Source organism: Phalangium opilio, unplaced genomic scaffold (assembly GCF_054372755.1).
Source record: "Phalangium opilio isolate 3A_F unplaced genomic scaffold, DU_Popi_V2 ptg000046l_1, whole genome shotgun sequence".
NCBI classification, from domain to species: domain Eukaryota; kingdom Metazoa; phylum Arthropoda; class Arachnida; order Opiliones; family Phalangiidae; genus Phalangium; species Phalangium opilio.
In genome coordinates, this window is record NW_028324169.1 from 1246993 (window position 1) to 1269984 (window position 22992).

General features: G+C 42.0%; 2 protein-coding genes across 2 annotated transcripts in view; both read right to left on the reverse strand.

The window, feature by feature from the left end:
- LOC149674296 (uncharacterized) overlaps positions 1-22992 on the reverse strand; it is a 96964-nt gene that overhangs the window by 14383 nt on the left and 59589 nt on the right. The gene's annotated exons all lie outside the window — the stretch shown is intronic.
- LOC149674297 (uncharacterized) lies at positions 7150-11214 on the reverse strand. The gene is made up of 6 exons (XM_089838608.1): positions 11077-11214; positions 8967-9637; positions 8011-8205; positions 7799-7947; positions 7311-7392; positions 7150-7261 (listed from the first exon to the last, which is right to left on the reverse strand). The coding sequence occupies exons 1-6, from the start codon at positions 11212-11214 to the stop codon at positions 7150-7152; spliced, it is 1347 nt and encodes a 448-aa protein (XP_089694734.1).

A 22992-nucleotide genomic window follows, 5' to 3' on the forward strand; every position in this document is an offset into this window, starting at 1 on the left:
TCGCTCTGGCTTGGTAGTTCGGGTGTTTTTAACGAATCGTTTTATGTAGGCTGTGACGTGGAGTAGTTTCCTTAACGACGAATAGGCGTCGAGAAGGGTGAAGTCGATCTCAACATGATTTGATATAATATTTGTAGGACGGACTTCCAGAAGGCATTCCCTTGTTTCGACCGGTGGAGAAATCCTTCCCTCTAGGCCTCGAGACAGCCAGCGTGGACCATGCCACCATAGCCCATGGTTTACTAACTCCGAAGGAGAAATTCCTCAAGATGCGAAATCGGCGGGATTCTCTGAGCTGTTCACATGGTGCCATTGAGCCTTGGGTACGCTATCCTGGACTTCGGCTACTCTATTAGCGATGAACGTTTTCTATCGTTGAGGTGGAGATGCCAGCCATCCAAGCACACTCATCGAATCTGTCCAGCAATGAGTGGCTGCTATGTTGATTTTGATTGCGGTTTAGATCAGCTTGATGAGTCGAGTTAACAGAACAGCCCCACACAGTTCGAGCTTCGGTAATGATATCTGCGTCAACGGTGCCACCTCTGTTTTGGCTGCAACCAGGTGCGTCTGAATTCCTCCATACTGATCCTTGGTTCGTATTCAATTGGTGATATTATTAGATTTTGAATTAGTGTCAAAGCCTATATGGTTCAATCAAGAATTTCAATTTCATTTTTCACAATCGATAAATTTACAAATGGGGACCTTCACTGTCATTTCAACAGACAAGTGGGGTCTTTTAAACACACATTTTCTAATTTCATGTATATTATAATTTTATAGTTTAAATATTGATTAACAGAATGAAATTTAGGTAATCGGACGTATTAAAGGCTTAACACTTAAGTTTTTAGCTTATTTCAGGTTTACAAGTGGGGACCTAAACCGTCTTCCTATCTTATATCTGGGGACATTTGTGCATAATCTATTAGATTTTGAATTAGTGTCAAAGCCTATATGGTTCCATCAAGTATTTCAAGATCTCTTATAACACTCGAAAAATTTGTTTTGGCTGCGAGCAGGTGCGTCTGAATTCCTCCATACTGATCCTTGGTTCGCAGGTATACTACCGCTGCGTACGCCTTTTCTGGGAGGCTATTCTATAAGCAGTTGTCGATCGATATCTCTCTCGATCTCGATAGTACCCGCCGAGATCTCGAAAAACGCTATTCTATAAGCATTTGTCGAGCGACATCTCTATCGATGTCGACAGAGTTCTCGATTTCGATCTCATCGGCTTTTTAGGTGGTGAGAACGATCTCGAATGGGATTTTGTCCAATCAAACGAGATCGTTCCGTTCCGTTAATTCCCCGTATACACTACCCCATTCACAGTGTCAATTAAAAATGGCTCTGCGTGCAGCTCGCCTCGAGTTGCTATATTGAGCTTACGATATAGAAAACCAAAATAATAGACGCAATTGTCGACGTGAAAGAGTAAATACACGCAATTTTGGACGTGAAAGAGTAATACGCGATAAGTCAAAAGCGTTCGAGTTAAGTGACATAACCTTTAGAAGATTATTTCGGTTGGAAAAATGCAAAGTTTTGGAATTATGCGAAGAGTTAGCTATTCATTTGTCGGGAAAGAGGAAAACAAATTTGCCTGTGGATTCAAAAGTGAGTAGTATTAATTAATCTTATCATGGATTAAATATACGTTAAGGTATATTTAATCCATGATCTTATACAGTTGTTTATGGTGTAGTGGTATATTGATGTGTGTTGACGTTTTTCAGATATTGATAGCCTTGCGTTTTTACGCTGTTGGCTCCTATCAGTTATGTGTAGGGCAGGATTTGTACTTGAATGTGAGTCAGCCAACAGTAAGTCGTGTTTTGACCAGTGTAACCGCAGCTATCGTGGACAATTTGGGGGATAAATGGATCAAGTTTCCTACAACAGAAGCCTCTAGATCCCTTAAAAAAATTAGGTAATAATGTTAATTATTTAGAGTTCTGGAATGGTGGTTTTCAACGAATAGAAAATTCCATATAGATTCATGGAAAAAACTAATTTTCCCGGAGTGTTAGGTGCAATAGATTGCACACATGTTGCTATTGTTCCTCCTTCCAAAGTTAATGGTGAAAACAGGGAGTTTGTAAATGTCAATAGAAAACATTTTCATTCCATAAACGTACAACTTGTAAGACTATAGAATTATCAGTTGTTTGCAATTGCGTTGTTAAAATGTATATTGATCTTCAAACAAATTTACACATCAAATAGATTTGCGAATACGATCTTGTAATTTTGCAAGCAAATGCAAAATTTGCAGGCTCAACACACGATACGTACATATACAAAACATCCCATATATCTGGGTATTTGGAGAGGCTCCACCGGGAATTAATTTTAAAAGGATCTTGGCTGCTAGGTAAGAATAATATATTACGAAACTCTGACGTTTCATTAGCAGTACTCTACAACAAGCTCTCATTAACTGATGACAAACTTATGGAACAGATCTTTTAGGCTTACGCTAATCGTGCAAATAGTTTTATTAAACTTAACCTATTTTATTCTATAGGTGACAGTGGATATCCGCTTAGCCCATGGTTAATAACACCAATTATTAATCCGCCTGAAAACTCGCCAGAGGAGCGATTTTCAAGGTGTCAGCAGTCTGCCAGATCTGTCATAGAACGTTGTAATGGTGTTCTCAAACAGCGTTTCCGTTGCCTTCTCAAAGACAGGGCGCTGCACTACGCACCAGATAAAGCAAGCAAAATTATTTATGCTTGTATTATTCTTCATAACATATGTCGGTTAAGAGGAGTCCCTGAAGATTTTAATGATTTAGAACCTTTACGACCTGGTGAATTTGGAGAAATGGACAGACTATGGGAAGATAATCCAGTGTGGCACGACGTCAGAGGTCCAGCTGGACCGAGGCGAGACGATTGGTTTTTAGCAGGGATGGAAACAAGGCAACAAATCATAAGACTGAGATTTACACGTTGAACATAAGAAAAAAATTTAATTATTTTTTTTTGGTTTTGCATGTTTTTGAACATTGCTTGAAAAAATAATAGAATGGCTTGAAAAAATAATAGAATTGCTTGAAAAAAAGAATAGAATTGCTTGAAAAAAAGAATAGAATTGCTTGAAAAAAAGAATAGAATTGCTTGAAAAAAGTAATAGAATGGCTTTTAATAAATAATAGAATGGCTTGAATAATATTGGTCATTTTCGGGCGATTTGTTCTAAAACGGACACCATTGCATCCGCTTGCCTTCTGCTTGCAGCCAATTTTAATTTTGCCACTATATTTTTCTCCTTCTTAATCAAAATTAATTCTTTAGTTTGCTCAATCATAACTTTTTGATTTGCAGCTATTTCTTCATTAGCTTTTGCTTGTCGATTTATAGCTTTTGCAATTTCTGACAGTGCTTCGTTTTGAGTCACTTGTAACTTCTCTAAAAAATCTGATGACACTTTTAAAGCCGAATCATTTTTGGAATTCGGATGGCATTTGCCCTTCTCGTCTAATCCACTTACAGATTTCAGCAAATAATGGTCGTTTAAGCTGAATGAACAGAAAAGCACTAATTTTATCATAGGAGACAACTTACTATGTTTCACTGCTTCAGTCCTCATTTTTTTCCCGTGATTTTCAACGACGTCACAACTGCCTTCGTCGACACATGAATTATGTGCGGCAGATCTTTTTTTGGGGTTTGGAGGGCTTTCAATCACCTCGAAGTTTTCCAACCCGACATAAATTGGAGTTTCCTCCATGACCATGGATTCCATATATTGTGGATCTTTACTACATCCACTTTCACTGGACCTATCCTTTGGACCATTATTGCTTCCGCAATCGCTATGATCATGGTTGTTCTCCTACATTATCAGTTATAAATTAGACCATAAGTTCCTACGAGATGTTCCATAAGTTTGTAATAACTGGTTACTGAGAGCTTGTTGGTTAAACGTTATAGATTCTCGTAAAGCAACGTATGCCAGGTGAGGCGCGGTGAAAGGCTCGGTACAGAATAAATAGGAATTGAAATCAATTGATGGACTGCAAAACCGCGTTTAGTCAATTGTCACGCTCTCAAACTAGCTCTCAGTAAGTCTCTAGCTTTACGAAGCTTAGCAAGTGTGTCATACATATCTTATAAACATATCTTATAAATGTATGATTAGACTTCATTGTTATCTAATCTATTTGAAATAATTAATTGTACTAACAATTATGCCAAATTCCTTGGTGTTTGAAAGTCCGCTTTCAAATTCTGTCCCATAAACAGCCAGAAGTCTTTCTTCTAGTGGAGAAAGAGACTCGGAGGACTTTTCCCCACCTCCAGTTCCTTTGGCCGCCTTCTTTATCCTGGCACTCTTGTTTTTCGTATTGCTCTTCCAGTCAGAAAGAACCTTTTCACGTTGAAATTTGAAACAATGTTACGCATTCTTGTAACTCTTAAGGGGAGAATTAACTAACCCTTTTCCATTTATCAACAGTCTTCGTTGGCCCAGTACCGTCGCTATTTAAAAGGTTGCTTAAATCGAGCCACATTTTCTCGTAATTAGCAGCAGTAAATGAAGAGGAAAACTTTTTTGTTTTAAACTTTTCATTTTGACTAATAAATTGAACAATAGTCTCTTGTTGACTAGTTGAAACTCTAGTTTGTCGTTTCTCCTCACTCATTGCTTATATTACAATCCAAAATATTACTCGAAATATTATTCAAAATATATTTTATTGCCAAATAATTCTACAAAGTAAACGATGCCTCGTTACAAACTACATAGAAAATAGGGAGAAAAGCACGTGTATTTGTTATGGTGTCTGCTTATGAAGGATAAACGCACGTGTATTTGTTATGGTGTCTGCTTATGAAGGATAAACGCACGTGTATTTGTTATGGTGTCTGCTTAAGAAGGATGTTCTCTTATTGGGCCTGATAAGTCGGAAGCACGTCATAGTCACATGATCATTTCGCTTCTCGAAAAGCGAGACTGATTTTATCGATCTCGATTCGCGTATGTTATAGAATAGCGTATCTCGAGATGTAACTTCTCGATCGAAGTGAGTCCTTTCGAGATCGACTTCGATACGATATCGAGATCGAGATCGAGAGCTGTTATAGAATAGCCTCCCTCAGGCCCTTTCTCCAGAGAATCCAGGGAGGCTATTCTTCATCGATCGGCGCCTCTTCGATCGAGAACTAGTTTCTCGACAAACGCTATTCTCTATTAAACCGAGATCGACATCGATGTGAGACGACTCGCCTCTCGACAAGAGAGTAGGTCACGTGGCTATGACGTACTTCCGTGTGTAGTCGCGCATATGGTATGTTTTTTCAGACCAATAAGATTTCATTATCACACTAGCAGACTGAAAAACCAATTCACGCGCGGTTATTTTAGGCAATCCTTTTTTCATGTGTTCACTGACTTGATGGGATAAAATGGTTTAATTGTAGGATTGGTTTTGTAAATAATCAAAACAATATTTGTAATGTCTGAGAGACAACGTCGCGTCTCAGTTTCACAACAAGGGACTATAGTAAAATTTTTGTCTCGATATGAGCATTTTAAAACCAAAAAATTTACAGCTTCATTCACATCCACAAGCTATGAAAGAATTTGGAGAGAATTAGCTGAAACTTTAAACAGTGTTGGCACAGGACCCACTAAAAGTGTGGATAAATGGATAAAAGTAAGTAATGTCTCACGTTTATTATCATAAGTAATAAAACATGAAGGATATCCCCACTATTTACTGACAATAAACCACCGTCCACCCCTGCCTTAGTATAAAAATTTAATGGAAACCAATTGGGAAAACGCAGTTTAGAAATCAATTAGAAACCAATAGTGTTTTCGCACATTTTCTTAGTAATGTGGTTTTCACCGACCCCTTAGGTGCTTGCAGACTGGAAATCCAACACTAAAAATAAAGCAGCCAGAGTTAAGAAACGAATACGTGGCACTGGCGGTGGCGAAAAATCTTAAGAATTTCTTACAGCCTTAGAAGAAAGGCTCTTAGCCGTATATGGTGAAGAATTTCAACATGGGTTTCCCAACACATTCGAATTTGGACTTGTACGTACATTTTAATCTACTATGATAAAAGTTATTTTGTTTTTTAAAGCTATTGTGGAAATTTCAATGTAGCAAACCATAAATGGAATGATGAATGAAACTGTTGCTAGAACAAAAGCATGTGACTTGGGAAGCACAAACTCAAGTGCGTCAAACACAAATTCAAGTGCGTCAAACACAAACTCAAGTGCGTCGAACACAAACTCAAGTGCGTCAAACACAAACTCAAGTGCGTCAAACACAATGGATTTCAATGACGACGGTTCAATATATCGTGGACTAGAAGAGGATAGTGTGATAGAGTATTGTAGTGTAATAGAAGAAGGTCCAATAACAACGAAACAAAAAATGGAAACAAATTCCAAATGTAAGTTCAAATTTCATTTATTTGTTGTTTAAAACTATTGTTCACTCACAAAAATAGGTACTCAAGACAAAAAGGGCAAATTTCTCCAAAAATGCACGAAGCTGTCTGCTTTGAAAACGTCTTCGGAACTGTTGGAGAAACTTCAATCGTCTCAAAACGAAGCTACAATGGATATTGCGAAAGCCTCAATTAGACAAGCTGAAGCAACAGAGGCACTTGTTGTCCAGCAAAAGGTTTTCATTGAGCAACAAAAGCAATTAATTGTAAAAAGCAATGAAAGAAACATGATTGAAAAGTTGAAGTTGGCTGCAATAAGAAAATCGAATGAATCAATGGCTGCTATTTTAGAGCACCTTGTTAAAAAATAACAAAACTTCCCAGTATTTGCGTTTAAGCATTTATTATTTACCTTTAATGTTATTTTAATTAGTTTAGAGACAAACTTGACAAAACACGTAAATGTTTTCTAAAAACTTGAAGGATTTACGTTATTTACTTTATTATTTATCTAGTTCAAGGTTGGAAACGAAATAAGAAATTATTTATATATATATTTATGTTTTATTTAACTCAAAACAATATAAACAAAGCTTAGTTACACAACTTGTGTATTGATATATGATGAAATTAAATGACTTAAAATGTTAGTAGGGTTTAATCTAATTATCTTCATGGGTGAATCGTCTCCTAATAATTTGTTGCCTCGTTGCTGTGCCGGCTAAAATTCAATCATCACCTCTTGAGCCAACTGGACTTTGAACAGCATTAGTCCAGGCTCTATTATCGTGCCATAATCCATCTAATTCCCCAAGTTGTAATGGTTCTAGTTCAACTCCTCTTAGTCAACATATGTTAAGTAGAATTATGCAAGCTTATATAATTTGACTGGCTTTTTCTGGTGCATAATGGAATGCTCTTATCTTTTAAGAGACAGCGGAAACGCTGTTTAAGGACACCATTGCACCGTTCTATAACGGATCTCGCGCATTGCTGGCGCTTACTAAATCTTTCCTCCGGTTAATTTTCTGGAGCATTTACAATTGGTGTAATTAACCACGGAGTTAGTGGATATCCACTGTCACCTATTCGGGATAATAATTTTATATTTTAGTGCTCTTATCATTATTAAGATTAGAGTTCATATGTGCCTTGACCTAGAAGCCACGATCCCTTTAAATCTCCTTCTCTATAGAGTCTCTCCAAATAATCAGATATGTTTGAATTCTTGTAAATATATGTATCATGAGTTGAACCGGGGAATTTTGCATTTGCATGCAATATGATCAGATCGTAGTCGCAGATCTACTTATCGTTTTTGTTTAAAACTCAAAATTCAGGGATGTCTTGAAATATATATCACCTAAATAGACTTACCAAACTGAACATTAATGGAATGGTAATTCTTCCGGTTGACATATAGATACTCCCTGTTTTGTCCATCGACTTTGGGAGGGGTTGCAAGGGCTACGTGGGTACAATCTATGGCACCGATGACCCCTGGGAGCTTAGTTTTTTCCATGAATCTAAAATATATTTAATATATATGTTTAATTTCTCAATTTCAGGAAAAATGAAACATGACTAACCTCCTTTTAATAGCAACTCTTCGAGCTTTTCTAGTAGGAAATTCTATGTATGTGTTTCCTAACTTTTCGACAATAGTTTTTGATACGCTACATATTGCACGACTTACTGTAGGCTGACTATTGTTGAAGGGAGTGGCGCGTCGCCGCGCCGAGCACCGATACCAAGGGTATATTGTGCGCCCCGAGCTTGTTAGACTACGAAGAGTCCTGTCGCCTCGATGAATCGGAGAATCCGATTGGCCGAGACAGTAGAGTACTGGTGAGGTTCCATATTATGCATGTCGAAATGCTCGAACCTCATGGCCGCGAGGTAGTCGCAGCTACAGAGGATATGGGAGGAGGTTTCCTCTACCTCCCGGCAGAACCTACAGAGTGGGTCATCAACGATGCCCAATAAGTGCAGGTGTCTATTCAGCCGGCAGTGTCCAGTGAGGAGACTGGTGGCCAGCCTAATTTTGTTTTTGGTGAGGGCAAGCAGTTCCTTTGCCCTAGTGATAGAAGGACCCGGGACAAACTCCTTGGCCTGTCTCTGTCCATCCATGTCAAGCCAGAGCTGCAGTTGAAGTGCAGACATCCGACAGTGAATCCTATGGCGAATGATGCCATGGGGGATGGGAACCGCAGGCTCTGGTCCGAAGAACTTCGCCTCAGCCCCCCTTTTGGCATACATATCAGCTCTCTCATTGCCCAGGTATCCGCAGTGCCCTGGCACCCACAGCAATTGAACCTTGTTGCGGGCAGCCAAAGAACCCAGCAGATCCAGACAGCTGAGCACCAGTCTGGAATCGACAAGGCACTGATTCAGCGCCTTGAGGGCGGCCTGACTATCCGAATAGATCTGAATCGTCCGTCCGCGATAGTTTTTCTTGTTGCAGAAATCCGCGCATAAACAAATGGCCATGATTTCCGCCTGGAAAACGCTGGCATAGTTGCCAAGGCTCTCGTAAAAACCAAACTTCTTGGTCAAGCAGTAGACCCCGGCATCAACTCCAGAGTCCGTCTTAGAGCCGTCCGTGAACCAGACGGACTCCCCCCCAGTCCCGAGGACTGGGGTTGTCTCCCAATCAGCGCGACTGGGAAAGTGCACGCTGAAGGGCTTGTCGAAATGGTATGATATAACAGACTTATCTGAGACCATCACGAGTGATGGCTCAGTACTGCTGTACTCACTGAAAAGCTTGGTGTGACTGAAGTCCCAATGCTTGGGCTTCCACCAGCCGAGGTTGTTGAGCCTACAGGCTCCCATAATAGCTTCCTCCTCAATAAAAAGGTGAAGAGGAAGCATATTGAGAAGGATTTCCAGAGAAGCTGTGGGGGCTGTTCTCATGGACCCCGTGATACCGATGCACGCCAGCCTTTGAAGCTTGCGTAGTTCATCTTGGGCTGTTTTAAGGCGAACCCTGGGCCACCAGACAAGAGCTCCATAGGAGACCACTGGCCTGATGATCCTGGTATAAATCCAGTTTACAGCGCTGGGGCATAAGCCCCAGGACTTGCTGACTGAACTTCTTAAACGCCAAAATAAAATTTTGGCCTTCTTGATACTCAGATCAAGGTGGGACTTCCAAGTAAGCTTGGCATCGAAAGTCACGCCAAGGTATTTGACCTCGGAGGACTTCTTTAAAACCTGTCCAAAGAAGGAAATATCGTTGAATAGGTCATTAGTCCTTTTCCGAGTAAACGGTATAAGGACAGTCTTGTTGGGATTGACGGTTAGGTTAACACCCCTACACCAATCCTCAACATAATGCAAGACAGATTTCATCAGTGCAGCGATAGTTGTAGGGAACCTCCCTGTATTAATCACTGCGATGTCATCCGCATAGCCAAAACAGTGACATCCCCTCTCCCCAAGTCGACCCAGCAGCTCATCCACCACCAGGCACCAAAGAAGAGGGGAAAGAACCCCTCCCTGAGGACAGCCACGGTCGGTGGAGATCTCCAAGGTTTCCCCGAGAAGAGACGCCGTCACCCTGCGATACGTGAGCATGGATTTTATCCAACGACACAAAGTGTCGTCAATACCAAACCGCTCCGCAGCGCGAAGGATGAATTCACTAGAGACCCTATCAAAGGCACCCTCAATATCAAGGAAGATGGCCAAAGACATCTCCTTTAACTCGATGGCCCTGTCAAGGCAGTTCAAAATGCCATGAAGCGCCGTCTCTGTGGATTTGCCTTTCTGATAGGCAAACTGAAAAGTGGACAGGGGTATGTGGGAAAGAACACCATCCCGCAGATACCTGTCCACCAATTTCTCTAAAGTCTTTAGGAAGAAAGAGGTAAGACAGATAGGTCTAAATGCCTTAGCCTCAAGATAGCTCGTCTTCCCAGGTTTGGGAATAAAGATAACCTTCGAGCGCTTCCAGACATCTGGAATATGCGCCAGAGCAATGCAGGCTCTAAATATCCTGCACAGATAAGGGCCAATGGCGTCTATGCCTTCCTGGAGGAGGGCGGGAAAGACGCCATCTGGGCCAGGGGACTTGTAGGGCTGAAACGAGTTTACAGCCCACTGAAGTCTAGAGTATGTAACTACCTTATTGGCGATGCCCCAGTCCGCCCTGTGCGCTCTCCGAAAGTGCACGGGGGGAGCGCCGGTGCCTGTGAGGTCAAAGGCCTTGGAGTCCGGGAAGTGTACCTTAAGCATATGCTTAAGGGTATCAGTCCCTGACTTGGTAAACTCACCATCTGCCACCTTGATGGTGCTGAGTTGGTGAGTGTTATCATGAGCCAGGATCTTCATGATTTTGGCAGTAGCGGGGGCATCAGAGATGCTACCGCAAAAGTCCCTCCAGGAGTTCCTCTTGGCCTCCCGGATGGCTTTATTATACTTATTGAGGGTCTGTCTATAAATAGTCCAGTCCCCAGTCCTCTTAGCCCTATTAAAGAGTTTCCGAGTGAGCTTGCGAACCTTGCCAAGTTCCGTATTCCACCAAGGAACGAGCCTTGGCCGGCTGGCAAGCTTCGCTGGACAGTTGTGGTGGTAGGAATCGATAATGGCTTGTTGCATGAGATCAACTGCCGAATCAAATTCCAGCACCGAGGAAAGCTTTGGAGCATTACCTCTGAGAAGGAGGCGAAGTTCCTCCCTGTAGCCGGACCAGTCGGTCCGACGGGGGTTACGCAGTTCCGTCTTAAACGAAGTTGACTTGACCGCAACCGAGAAGCAGATGTGCCTATGGTCCGAAAGAGACGGTTCATTAGACACATGCCAGTTGGAAACCGACAGACTGATATTGTCTGTGGCCAGGGTGACATCAATGACCTCCTTTCTGTTAGAAGTAACGAAGGTTGGCTGATTGTGCCTGTTGAGAAAATGCAGGTTCGTACCGACCAGATATTCAAGCAGTTCATCACCACGTCTGTTGCAGTCACTGCTGCCCCACGTGACATGGTGGGCATTGGCATCACAGCCCAAAATGAGCCTGTCCCCCTGCCTCTCACAGCGGTCGACAAGAGCGACAACCTCCTGTGGTGGAGGGGAACCCGTGGCATCATGGGGAAAGTAAGCGGACGCCATGGTAAGGCCAGTTGCCTCTCCAAAAGAGGAGGGCATTACCTTAATCACAGCAGTATCCCTAGTGAGGTAGTTCGGAAGCGGTAGGATATCAAGACCCTTCCTGGTCAGAACACACGCCCTGGGGTTGGGTGAGGTAAAGTCATAAGAGATATTACCTGCATTCTTTAAACCAAGGATTTTACCATTATGAATCCAAGGTTCCTGAATGAGGGCCACATCCAGGCCCTCTAAGGCAAACCTCCGGCATAAAACTGCCGAGGCTGCTTTGCAGTGATGCAGGTTGATCTGGATCACCTTGATGCTCATATCGCAGGAAGAGAGGCGGCCCCGGCTACTGCTTGGCGGTAGCGCGGAGTCCCGATCCAAGACCGGTATCCCCCACGCCTCCACCAGCAGCACCCTCGGCCCCTAACTCCATCCTAGTGACAGGAGCGTGGGTCCACTCGGTATCAGAGTCCTTCAAAAAGTCGGACTCTGTCCCGAGGTCTATGTCTGAGCTATCTGGAAGGGATGGCTCTAAATTAATGCCAGCAATATTTGCTGCCAGCTCCCCACTCACGCTGGCTGCAGTGTTGCCTTCTTCTTCCGAAGCCTCAAGGGCATTCTGGAGAGGGTCCTTAGGCGCATTCAGGACTTTAAAAGTCCCGACATCCACGCCAGTAAGACCCTCGAAGCCGGCCTCCTTGATGGCCTCCATGGAGGAGCCATCAATTAAGAAGATCCAGCGTCTGGTGCTCTTCTCAACGAACGACTTCAGGCACCGCCAACAGTCGGTCAGAAACCTACCGTTGTTGGCCTTCAGTCGCCGGAGAAGAGCCGCCGGATCAGTGGTGCGACGGTCCTTGGTCCGGAAGGACACCTTGAACGGCTTCGGGAGTTCACTGGCCTTCATTACTGAAAGCCGTGTTCCCCCTATGGCACGCTCATTATGGTGTAGCACCTTCACGAGCCAATCGCCGGTCGCAGAATCCCCACAAGAATAGATCATGGCCCCAGCCATGATGTGGAAATTGAGAGGACGCGGCAGCGAGCTTCCCGAAGAAAGCTCAGCGTCCAGTGGTAGGCTGACTAACACGCAGGAAAAGGTCTTGTCCTACACATAATTGATATGAGCCGACAGCATAGAAGCGTAAGGTTATTAGTATCTGAAAACCGTTATTAATATTTAATGATGGTTTCCGAGAATTAATAATTTAAGAAAATACACTCACTTTAGAATCAACAGGCAAATTAGTTCTTGTCTTCTTTTTCCCAGTCAAAGGCTTATCTAGCTCAACGCATAATTCTAACACTAAAGCTCTTTCCAACCTAAACAATTGTCTAAAACTAGCCTCACATAACTCGAATGCTTTAGATTTATCTCTCAGCACCCTTTCTCTACGTAAATTTTTCCGATTCTCAATTTCGATAGCCAAATTTAATAACTCAAGACGAGCCACCGCTAATGCCATGTTTAAATTTGAGAAGACGACGTGAAGAAAATGTAACACAAGTTACACAGCCTCGCGTTGATTGGTTCTAGCCTCTATCGAAACCGATCTCACCAGCTAAATTGGCGTCGAAATCGACTTCGAGAAGTCGATCGAGATCGAGAAGCATTTTTCCGCTAAAGTATACTCAGAATAGCGTTTTTCGAGAAGTCGCGAGATCGATTCGAGATCGAGAGACTTCTCGATCGAGAGCTGAATGAAGAATAGCCTCCCAGCCTTCTTTTCGGTGAAACCCTTCCCTGCAGACGGATTAGTTCTTGTTCGGATATAGAAGGATTTATTCTCGAAATTTCTACGCAAGCTTTGCACAAAAATTCATCCATTCGTTGAGCATTATCATCATCCAATCCAATGCAATTAGGATAGTACCATTCGAAACATGTGTCGCACTGGATCATCATTTTTGAAACGTCATTTACTTGTCTGCAAACACTGTATAAACGTGTATCGGAATCTTAGGGAATTGTAGAAGACTTGGGGCTATTGAAATGTTTCTCTAAAACTTTCTTCTTTGACTGTGAACTGGAAGGCTTTGGATTTTTTGTATTAGGTAGCATGTCAGAAACAGAATGATTCTCCTGTAGTTTTGACGAGGAAGAATTTGGTTCATTGTGTTCAGTCATATCTTCGTTTTTAAACAGAATTACAATGGTTAATACCGTTTAAGAGCAAAGAAGGGAAGTGGAAACCTAATGTGCAAACGCATGTTCTGTGAAACAACTGACCAGGGAATAAAATAAAATGACAGCAATGATGAAAATTTGATTCTTGGTTAGTTTTAGTTCTAAAGGTTTATTTTTTAAGAAGATAATACCTTTTTTTTCAGCGCTTATATTCTTTCCATAAGATGCCAATGACACTTGTTACATTTATTCATTAAAAAAAACAGTCCTGAAAGTCAAAGATTTACTGATTTTCAAAATAGTTATTCAACGCTATATTTTTCCTCCACATTATTTTTATCATGCGGAAATATTTTTCAGGTTTAATATTAGCTTTAAGACAACAAAAAGTGTACCCAAAAATAGTGTTGCCCGAAAACGACAATTCTCGCGTTTTTTTCCTTTGTAGCAGACGACAGACAAATTTCTTCCCGTTACTCCCCTCCATGAATCCCGAGCTAAGCCTAACTTCCGGCGAAAAGGAATAAGGTGGATTTGCTTTCAACATTTGACTCAATTTTCATCATCTTATTATTTATTTAAGTTATAAGATTAAAATTTCGCTCACCTTAATCAAGGCCTAACCATTCCGACACGCAATGAAAACAGGAAAAATTTTCTTTAACCATGTCTACGTTTATTACCAACTCTTGAACTTGATTATTGGCGGCATTTTCTTCTATTAATCTCAATTCTTCATCGGTATACTCTGGTTCATCCTCGTAGGAAATAATACCGCGTCTAAAATACATTTTTATTTTTTCAGCTACCGATATATTTATATTAACTATAAGCAGTCGACATTTTTCTGATTGTGCCTGCAATTGGCTATTATTAAGCACAAATGGAGGAAAGTGACGTTGCGACGTCATAAACCAAAATGGCGAGGTACACGGCGGGCTTATTTAAATTAATTTATATAATTTAAGCGATATCAAAACTTTTTAGACCTAGATTTTATGTTTTGGAAGGTATATAAAATATGTTTATGGAGAGAAAAAGATAAGTTGGAATTTTCCTTTCAGATGCATACGCTTGAATACAAACGTCAAGAATACCTATGTTTTAAAAGATTTTAGGATAATGTTTCTTAAAACGATTAAAGTAAACCCAAGGCAAATTATTGACGATTAAAATAATTTTTATCAATTATATTTTTCTAATTCTTTAAGAAAAACCTCTTAATTGCGTCTCGACTCGGAGGGATTTATTTTTTGCTTCCCGACTTGTAATGTTTTGTTGCTGATATTGCTTATACTCAAAGTGAGTTCATAGTTTTTTAATTTGAAGGTTTTTGATCTTTTGAGTTTTAAGTATTCAATCGTTTGATTTTTTTTCTTAAAATTTATGAATATGAAAGTTAAATTTTGTCATTTAAGCCAAAAACTGAAAAAACTCAGTTTTTGACTGGCTTTTAAGAAGCCTTAAAATAGAAAAATTAGTAAAAGGTATAAATATACTAGCAATTATATATTAAATGCTAACTAATTTAAAAATAAACGTTTCATGAAAATCATTATTATTAATAATAAGGTAAATTATCAATAGAGGTATTAAATAATAATGATATTTATTAATGATATTTATTAATAATAAGTAATAAATAATTTCATCAAATAATTTGAATAACTTTAGAACTTTTATTATCGGTATGGGACCGTCCATAAACTACGTCACGCCTAAAAAGCTATTTCTGACCACCGTTACCCCCGATCACGCTTTGTCAAATTTTCTAAGCCCGCTCTCCCTAAAAACCACGTCTTATTTATTTAGTCCTCCCCCAAAACGCATTAAGATTTGTCTTAATTTAAAAATTTAATTTGATTAATTTGGGAAGAGACCGTTTTTTTGGATAGATTTGGCGTTTCATCCAAAAATCTTTTTCTTGGCTTGAAAATCAAAGTTTTCTGCCCATTTAAGCTTTTTGCAAATATCGTTAGCCTCTGATTGAGCTATAGAACTTAATTGTCTGGATATGCTTTTTTTATAAGCTTCTAAAGCTTTTTTCAGTTAAGCTAGTTAAAGGGGAGAATATATACGAAATCCTTGGTCTAATAGAGCGTGGGGTTCAGATTTCAAAAATGTGCGAAAGAAACGAAACCATTTAATTTAGAGAGGGGATCCGATTCATCTACGATAACGCTGGTGGCGAAAAAACAGTGAAATTTGTTCAAGCTAACACTACTCGTACTCTCTATTTTGTAATTGTTGCGCGCACGAGGAGCTACATATGTTCTGCAGTGAACTGGTCTGTTTATTTTAAATGCGCTGTTTTAGTTTGCTACGCGTAAGTAGAAGATTATTGCTTAAATTATCTACAATTGAGCAATAATGGAATAAACATTTTAGCAAATTTTACGTCAAGAATGACAATAAAATATTCTTTATTTTCAATGTGAGCTGAAACAGTACTTCGATTAATCTTAAAAGCTTAATTTTAAGCGGTATAAAATAAAATGCGTTTTGCACCAGATATATTGCAGGACTCGTTTATATACTATAAATGAATTCAAAGAATTTAGCTGGAGAATATGTAGTTATACTTCATTTCAGATATTCCTTGCATTGTATTTCCATTTTAGGATATAAAATTTTGTCTGGTGAAAGTATCCCGTTACAATGGTTCACCACCAGGTGGAGCGACCTAAATCGATACCAGGTACCCCCGCTAGACGGCCCAGGAAGCTGAACGAACACCTGTCGTCTGCTCGAGAGCCGGGATTAGCTGAACTCTGGGGGCCCGAGGGGATATATTCGAAGGTAGCCCCGGAATCAGGGCAGTTGGAGGAGTACCGGCATCAGAACCAGATAATAGTACTTGATAGAATAATTGACTTTGTTTATTTGTTTACTAACGGATTGTATATTTAGTTAACCGGATTTATGTTTTAATAAATACATTTGATTGAATTAATTGCGTAGTCGTGTGTTTTCGGTTTATTAGTTGAAAACGCGCGGTTATACAATTGGAGGCACCGCCGAGATTATTTTTTGAATTTGGCGCCATTATTTTCCAGGATTTGCGTTTGATACGGACGTTTAACTCTTGTGTTTTCACCGAGTGAACTTTATTTTTGTGTGCTGTCATCGGACTTGGTGGCTGGTCTACGTTTCGGCGTGTTCCCTCTGCAAGACGTGGGATATTGAGCACCCTGCAGTGAGCCCCTGACCCGGCCCGGGGGGATCTATGAGGGTGTTCCGCAGAGTCAACGGAAACAATCTACTACTGCCTGCCAACCAGGAATCGATGGACGGCAAGTTGATCTTACTAAATTTCTTTACTCGGTTATTTGTACACTCTGTATTTGGCCCGGTGGGCGCTAGCAAAGGGGTGGTGTATGATTCCCCAGTGGGCTATATCTCGTTATCGGAACTGCGTGATAGGGCGGGGCTTAAATTTGGCTTCTTTGTGTCGGCGTTCGTCAGCACCCAGTTTTTATTCGGACGCCATTCTGTGCCAATTGCCGTACTATTTGTCTTACAAATTTTTGACCAACCAAGAAGAAAAACTTTTCTCTCTCTCCCCTTTATTGACTTATTGAATTGTCAACAATTATTCGGTAAGGTTATGAATTTAACTCTTACTTAGGGGCAGTTTTGATTGTAAAAATTTACCGTGATTCCGTGAACCATTTATCCTAAGCCTCGGTCGCCATTATTGTTACCGGGCTGAGTCATTATTTCATGTCAGGTCAGCCTACATTGAGGGGCCGCCAAATAGGGCCTTGGTCTTATTGAGCACATACGATCTTGCAAATAACCTAGGTCAATTTAATTACCCTTAATCGGCTTTCTTATTTTCTTGAATTCGAAATGGGGCTTTATACGATATTTGACCAAATACTTCTACCTTATTTTATCGCATTTGCGGTCACGATAACTTTGGGATATGTGGAATTTTTGATATGCGGTGAAATCGGTGCTACCGTGGGATATGATCGACAAACCCCGTTACATGGGTTTAAAATTCCTCAACCTCGTCATGGCAATAACCCCTAACTTCCAACTGGCCATATTAGACATTCCAGGCCTCCCATATCCTTGACATTAAACTCAAAACCGAGCGAAGAGTGTCATTTGCCATCTCATTCCGGTACTTCTGAATTAATAGTCCGGTTCCTAAATGATTGTGATTCAAAACGTAAGGGTTCTCGAGGCTCTAAACCTTCACATAAGGCCAATTCGAGTAAGTCGTCTGGGTCAAGCAGTTTCTTACGGCCTTCTGATTTAGACGCCGTCGATTATCAACGACGTAAAGACTGTCAAGCCCGGGCTAGGGCTGAAGCCGAGAGAATTAGGGCTACCGTTAGTCATTTTGGCAAAGAACATGGGAATAGTGATCCACCTCGTGAGCCACCGAATGGAGTTACCCCTTTATCACCATTAAAGGCACCTCCTCAACCAAATATCCCGATACCGATATCTTCGTCAACCCTGCATCATAGGCCGGTTCTAGCCTCTGCCCCCTCTCATGTGTCCTCCGTCCGACCAGGAACATGCATTGATCGGGCCTTCAACTTCCCAAATTGTCTCGTCCATTTCTTCAAAGCCAAGGGTTCAGGGATCCGCAAGTGATAAAAAGTCTAGACTACGAGCTCGTAACTCTCCCCGGGGATCTAGTCCAAACACTAAGAATGTTCCGGTGGTCAATACTTCACAAACACCACCCCGAGTGACTCAAAGAGCGATTGGAACAAATACATCCCCACCGTTGAACCAAAATAACCCGGTACAGGTAGCCCCTGGTAATAGTCCGGGAAGAGGTCATACTTCTCTAGCTCAATATGTCCCGGTGGTCAATCCTCCACAAACACCACTCATCGAGTGACTGGAACCAATACGTCCCCACCAGTGAACCCCACCAATCCGGTACAGATAGTCGCAACTCCAGCCGGCGGCACGCATTATAACCCTATCCTGGGACAGGCCCAGCTTTTCGGGTCGGGAGGATCCCAAATTTTATTTACGCCTCTTCCATTAAAGGACGATGCCCTTAGCTGGTGGGAAAATCTTAATCGCTATGCTAATCGTCCCGGGGATTGGGGATATTTTCTTCAACAATTCAAACAGCAATATTTGTCCTCCCGAAGGGACAGAGAAATCAGTGCCGCCCTTTATAGTATAAGACAAGGTGTAGCTGAAGATCTACAGTCATACCGTAGACGAGTCGTACAGTTAAATGATACCCTGGTCGACTCTGTTGCAGAACGCGAGTTAGTCAAGATTCTAATCACCAATGTTTTACCGGAAATCACCTTGCTGTTGCCGGATGGTCTATGTCGTACAATGGCTCAAGTGCAGAGCGAGTTTACACGTATCCAGAGAGGTTTCGACCGAAAGTATACCTCAGGGGGGTCAGGGGGGTATAATCCAAATCCTGGCCAGAGGGCGCGTTTTTCCGGTCCTCCAGGGACCGCAGTTTTTTCGGCGGCCAGTTATAACGGTCAGACGAGTGGCCCTAATAGATCACCACCATCCCAGGCATGCTATCGTTGTGGTCGCTTTGGCCATCATCGTCGGGATTGTCCTAGACCCGCAGTTACACCACCTCGCCCAGCTCAAGCAGTAAATTTACCGGCGCTTCAACCTGTTGCTCCACAAGGTTCGGCACCAGGTCAGGGAAACGCTTAGTACGCATCCTGGACGGGTCTCAGGATGTGCGCCGGAACACACAAGACCCTATTAAAATTAATTCAGTCAGAGGGGATATTGTTAACGATAGTCGACTCAAGGGGATAGTAATTCAGGTCGCATGTAAACCATGTGTTGCTTTTCTTGATAGTGGGGCAGACCACAGTATTGTCGCCTGGGACTTCTTTCATAAATTGGGAGTCATTTCGTTAGTGGTTCCTCAGTCGAAGATGGTCAAGGGTGTACAAAAAGGCATAACTACGACTTCTGTAGGTTATATTGATTTGGAGATAGACTTGGGGAGGCAAATGGGAACAATACCGGTACGCTTTCACGTTCTGAAAGATATAGAATTCCCAATTATCTTGGGAATGGACCTGCTGGACGAGCTGCGAGCTAGCATCGACCATGAACGTAACGAATTCCGGTATTGTGGATATACTCTTCTCCTCATTTATTTAAGAGACCATGCGCCCGGGTTCACCCAAAACCAAGAACTTGATACAGGGACAGTTTATGTGTCCCAGTTAAACATGGGTACTTTGACGGAACGAGAAGTGGGGGACTTAATTGGAATCTCTCAAGAATTTTCATCCCTTTTCTCTGGTCGTCCGGGTAGAACCCACCTGTTACGACATCGGATCCAAATAAAACCTGGTACGGCCCCGATCCACCGTCAGCCCTATAATCAGTCGGGTAGCAAATGAGGAAATTGATACCCAGGTAAGGGAATTATTGCAACAGGGGTTAATTAGACCTTCAGTGAGTCCGTTGGCATCACCCACCATAGTAGTAAGTAAGAAAAACACTACCGATAAACGCCTGTGCATAGACGTTACCCGGTTGAATAGCGTTACTGTGGACGATCCCTATCCGGTACCACGTATTGAAGAGACTATAAATTCTATGGGAAAGCCTACATATATCACTAAGCTCGACCTCAAATCCGTATACTTGCAGGTAGAGATGCACCCTGATGATAATGAGAAAACGGTTTTTGTTACCAGGGAGGGGAAATTTTAATGGCTCGTGATACCGTTCGGTTTAAAGAATGCCCCATCAAACTTCGTGTGTGTGGACGAGATGGGAGCGAAGCGCGCCAAGCTAGTGATCGGGCAACGCGTGCGAGGCTTGCGAAATATCTCTAGTGTGGATGGACGAAAAATATAAGGCGATTTTAAACATATTTATAGTATCTATAAAATTACATCGCTCATTTAGTAGACTTAATGAATTCATAATTATTTGGCATAACCATCAAGCGATGAAAAAATTTCGGGTCGATTAAAACTTTAAATTGGTTTCCATTTCGCATTTTTCATAAATTTAGTTCTGCGGTGTACTGATGGAAAACCCTTAGACAGGCGTTCATAGGAAATACGTTTTCATAGAATGTAGTTTCAGCGCGTTGTCTCTCTCGTAAGAATTAACCTTTCATGGATTGACTAATTAAAGTTTATAGAAGAAACCATAACAAAATTATTGTATAAGTTAAGAATATTAAACTCCCAGTTTATTTTTATTAATAATAATAATAATAATTATTCTACGCGTCAGAGATTTTAAACACTTTTATAGTGTCTATAAAATTGAATCGTTCAATTAGTAGCCTTTAATGACTCATAATTATTTACCTTAACTTTCGAAGAATGAAAAAACCTTCAGGCCAATTGAAACTTTTGTCGCGAAATTAATAACAAGCTTATCTCGCCTTAGGCTAGTCTTAATTCTAAGGCTTGGCAACTTGACTGGGTTGTATTATTATTATTAGTGAATAGGGGGGGGGGCTCGCTCCATAGCACCGATGCCAAAGGCATATTGTGCACCCTCGTATTCAGGCCTTGAATAGACCCATAGCCACAGCGTAGCGAAGAATTCGCTCCACCGTAGTAGAGGAGACCCGCGAGGGTTCCTCAGTGTGTGAATCAAAATATTCTAGTCTAAGCGAGGCGAAGCAGTCGCACTCGCAAAGAAAGTGAGCGGATGTTTCTTCCTTCTCCCGACACGACCTGCAGGGAGGGTCGTCGGCAAAAAGCATTAGATGGAGGTGCCTATTTAGGAGGCAGTGTCCGGTCAGGAGACCGGTGGCCAGCCTAATATCCCATCTGCTGAGCGAAATTAGGTCTCTAGCGCGAGACCTGCAGGGGCCATTGACTAACTGTTTTGTCTGTCTCTGGCCCACCATGTTATGCCAAAGCTGGTTTTGTATGACAGTCAGCCTGTCATGCAGACACCGTTTGACATATCCGTAGGGGATGGGGACGGCCGGCTCCGGCCCCAAGAGCTTGGTCTCCGCGCCCCTTTTCGAAAACCTATCGGCTTGCTCATTGCCATAATATCCGCTATGCCCTGGCACCCAGTACAACAGAACCCTGTTGCAGGATTCCTGTCACGCTAGCAGATCAAGGCAGCTACGCACCAGTTGAGAGGTAATCTGACACTGGTTCAGCGCATTCAAGGCGGCCTGACTGTCAGAGTAAATTCTCAGAGTCCATCCGGTATACCCTTTGTTAATGCGCAATTACAGATCGCGGCAATTTCCGCCTGGAACACACTAGCAATGGTGCCCAGGCAAGCAGAAAAACCGACCCTTGTGGTTTGGCAGTAATAGCCGGCGCCAGCACCGGAATCAGTCTTGGAACCATCGGTGAACCAAATAGTTTCACCCCCAGTGCCAAGAGGCAGCAGGTTAGTCCACTCGGCCCGACTGGGAAAGTGGATGCTGAATGGCTTAGTGATATCAAAACTGGTAACGGTTTTGTCAGAGCACATCGTTAACGACGGCTCAAGTGCGGCATACTCCCGGAAGAGCTTCGTATGGCTGTAATCCCAAAGTCTGGGAACCCAAGAGCCAATAATTTGAAGCCTGTAGGCCCCCACGACAGCCTCCTCCTCAATGTAAAGATGAAGAGGAAGCGTGTCAAGGAGCACCTCCAGGGAAGCAGTTGGGGTCGATCTCATGGCCCCCGTAACACCAATGCAGGCTAGCCTTTGAAGCTTGCGCAGGGAATCAGATGGGGTCGATCTCATGGCCCCCATAACACCAATGCAGGTGAGCCTTTGAAGCTTGCGCAGGGCAGCCTGCACCGTCTTGAGTCGGACCCTTGTCCACCAGACAAGTGCCCCGTAGGATAATATGGGTCTGATGATCCCAGTATAGAGCCAGTGTACAGCCATGGGGTTGAGGCCTCAAGTCTGGCCGACAGAGCTCCTGGTCCTCCAGAAAAGCATTTTGGCCTACTTGATGCACTGATCAAAATGCGGCTTCCATGTGAGTCTGCAATCAAAAGTCACCCCCAGGTATTTCACCTCGGAGGACTTTGTCAGGACCTGGCCAAAGAAAGAGATATCATTGAACAGATCCTTAGTATTTATTGTGTTGACCGGGTTAAATAAGTGTATTTAAGTTCCGAGTGAAAACTAGATGTAATATTTAAAACTGTTTATTAACATTAGTTAATTGTCATAATTATTATTAAAGATGATACTTGAAACTAACTACGGTATTATACAACTGCGGACTGATGCCCGTTACTCTATACAACGGACTTTATATACATGATATAAAAAACATTAGGTCTCTAAAGTTAAATAGCATTAATACATAAAAAACTGTTAGTCTATTTTTCTAGTTAGTTGTTTACATCCGCGTCACATTCGTAACACTATCCCTTTT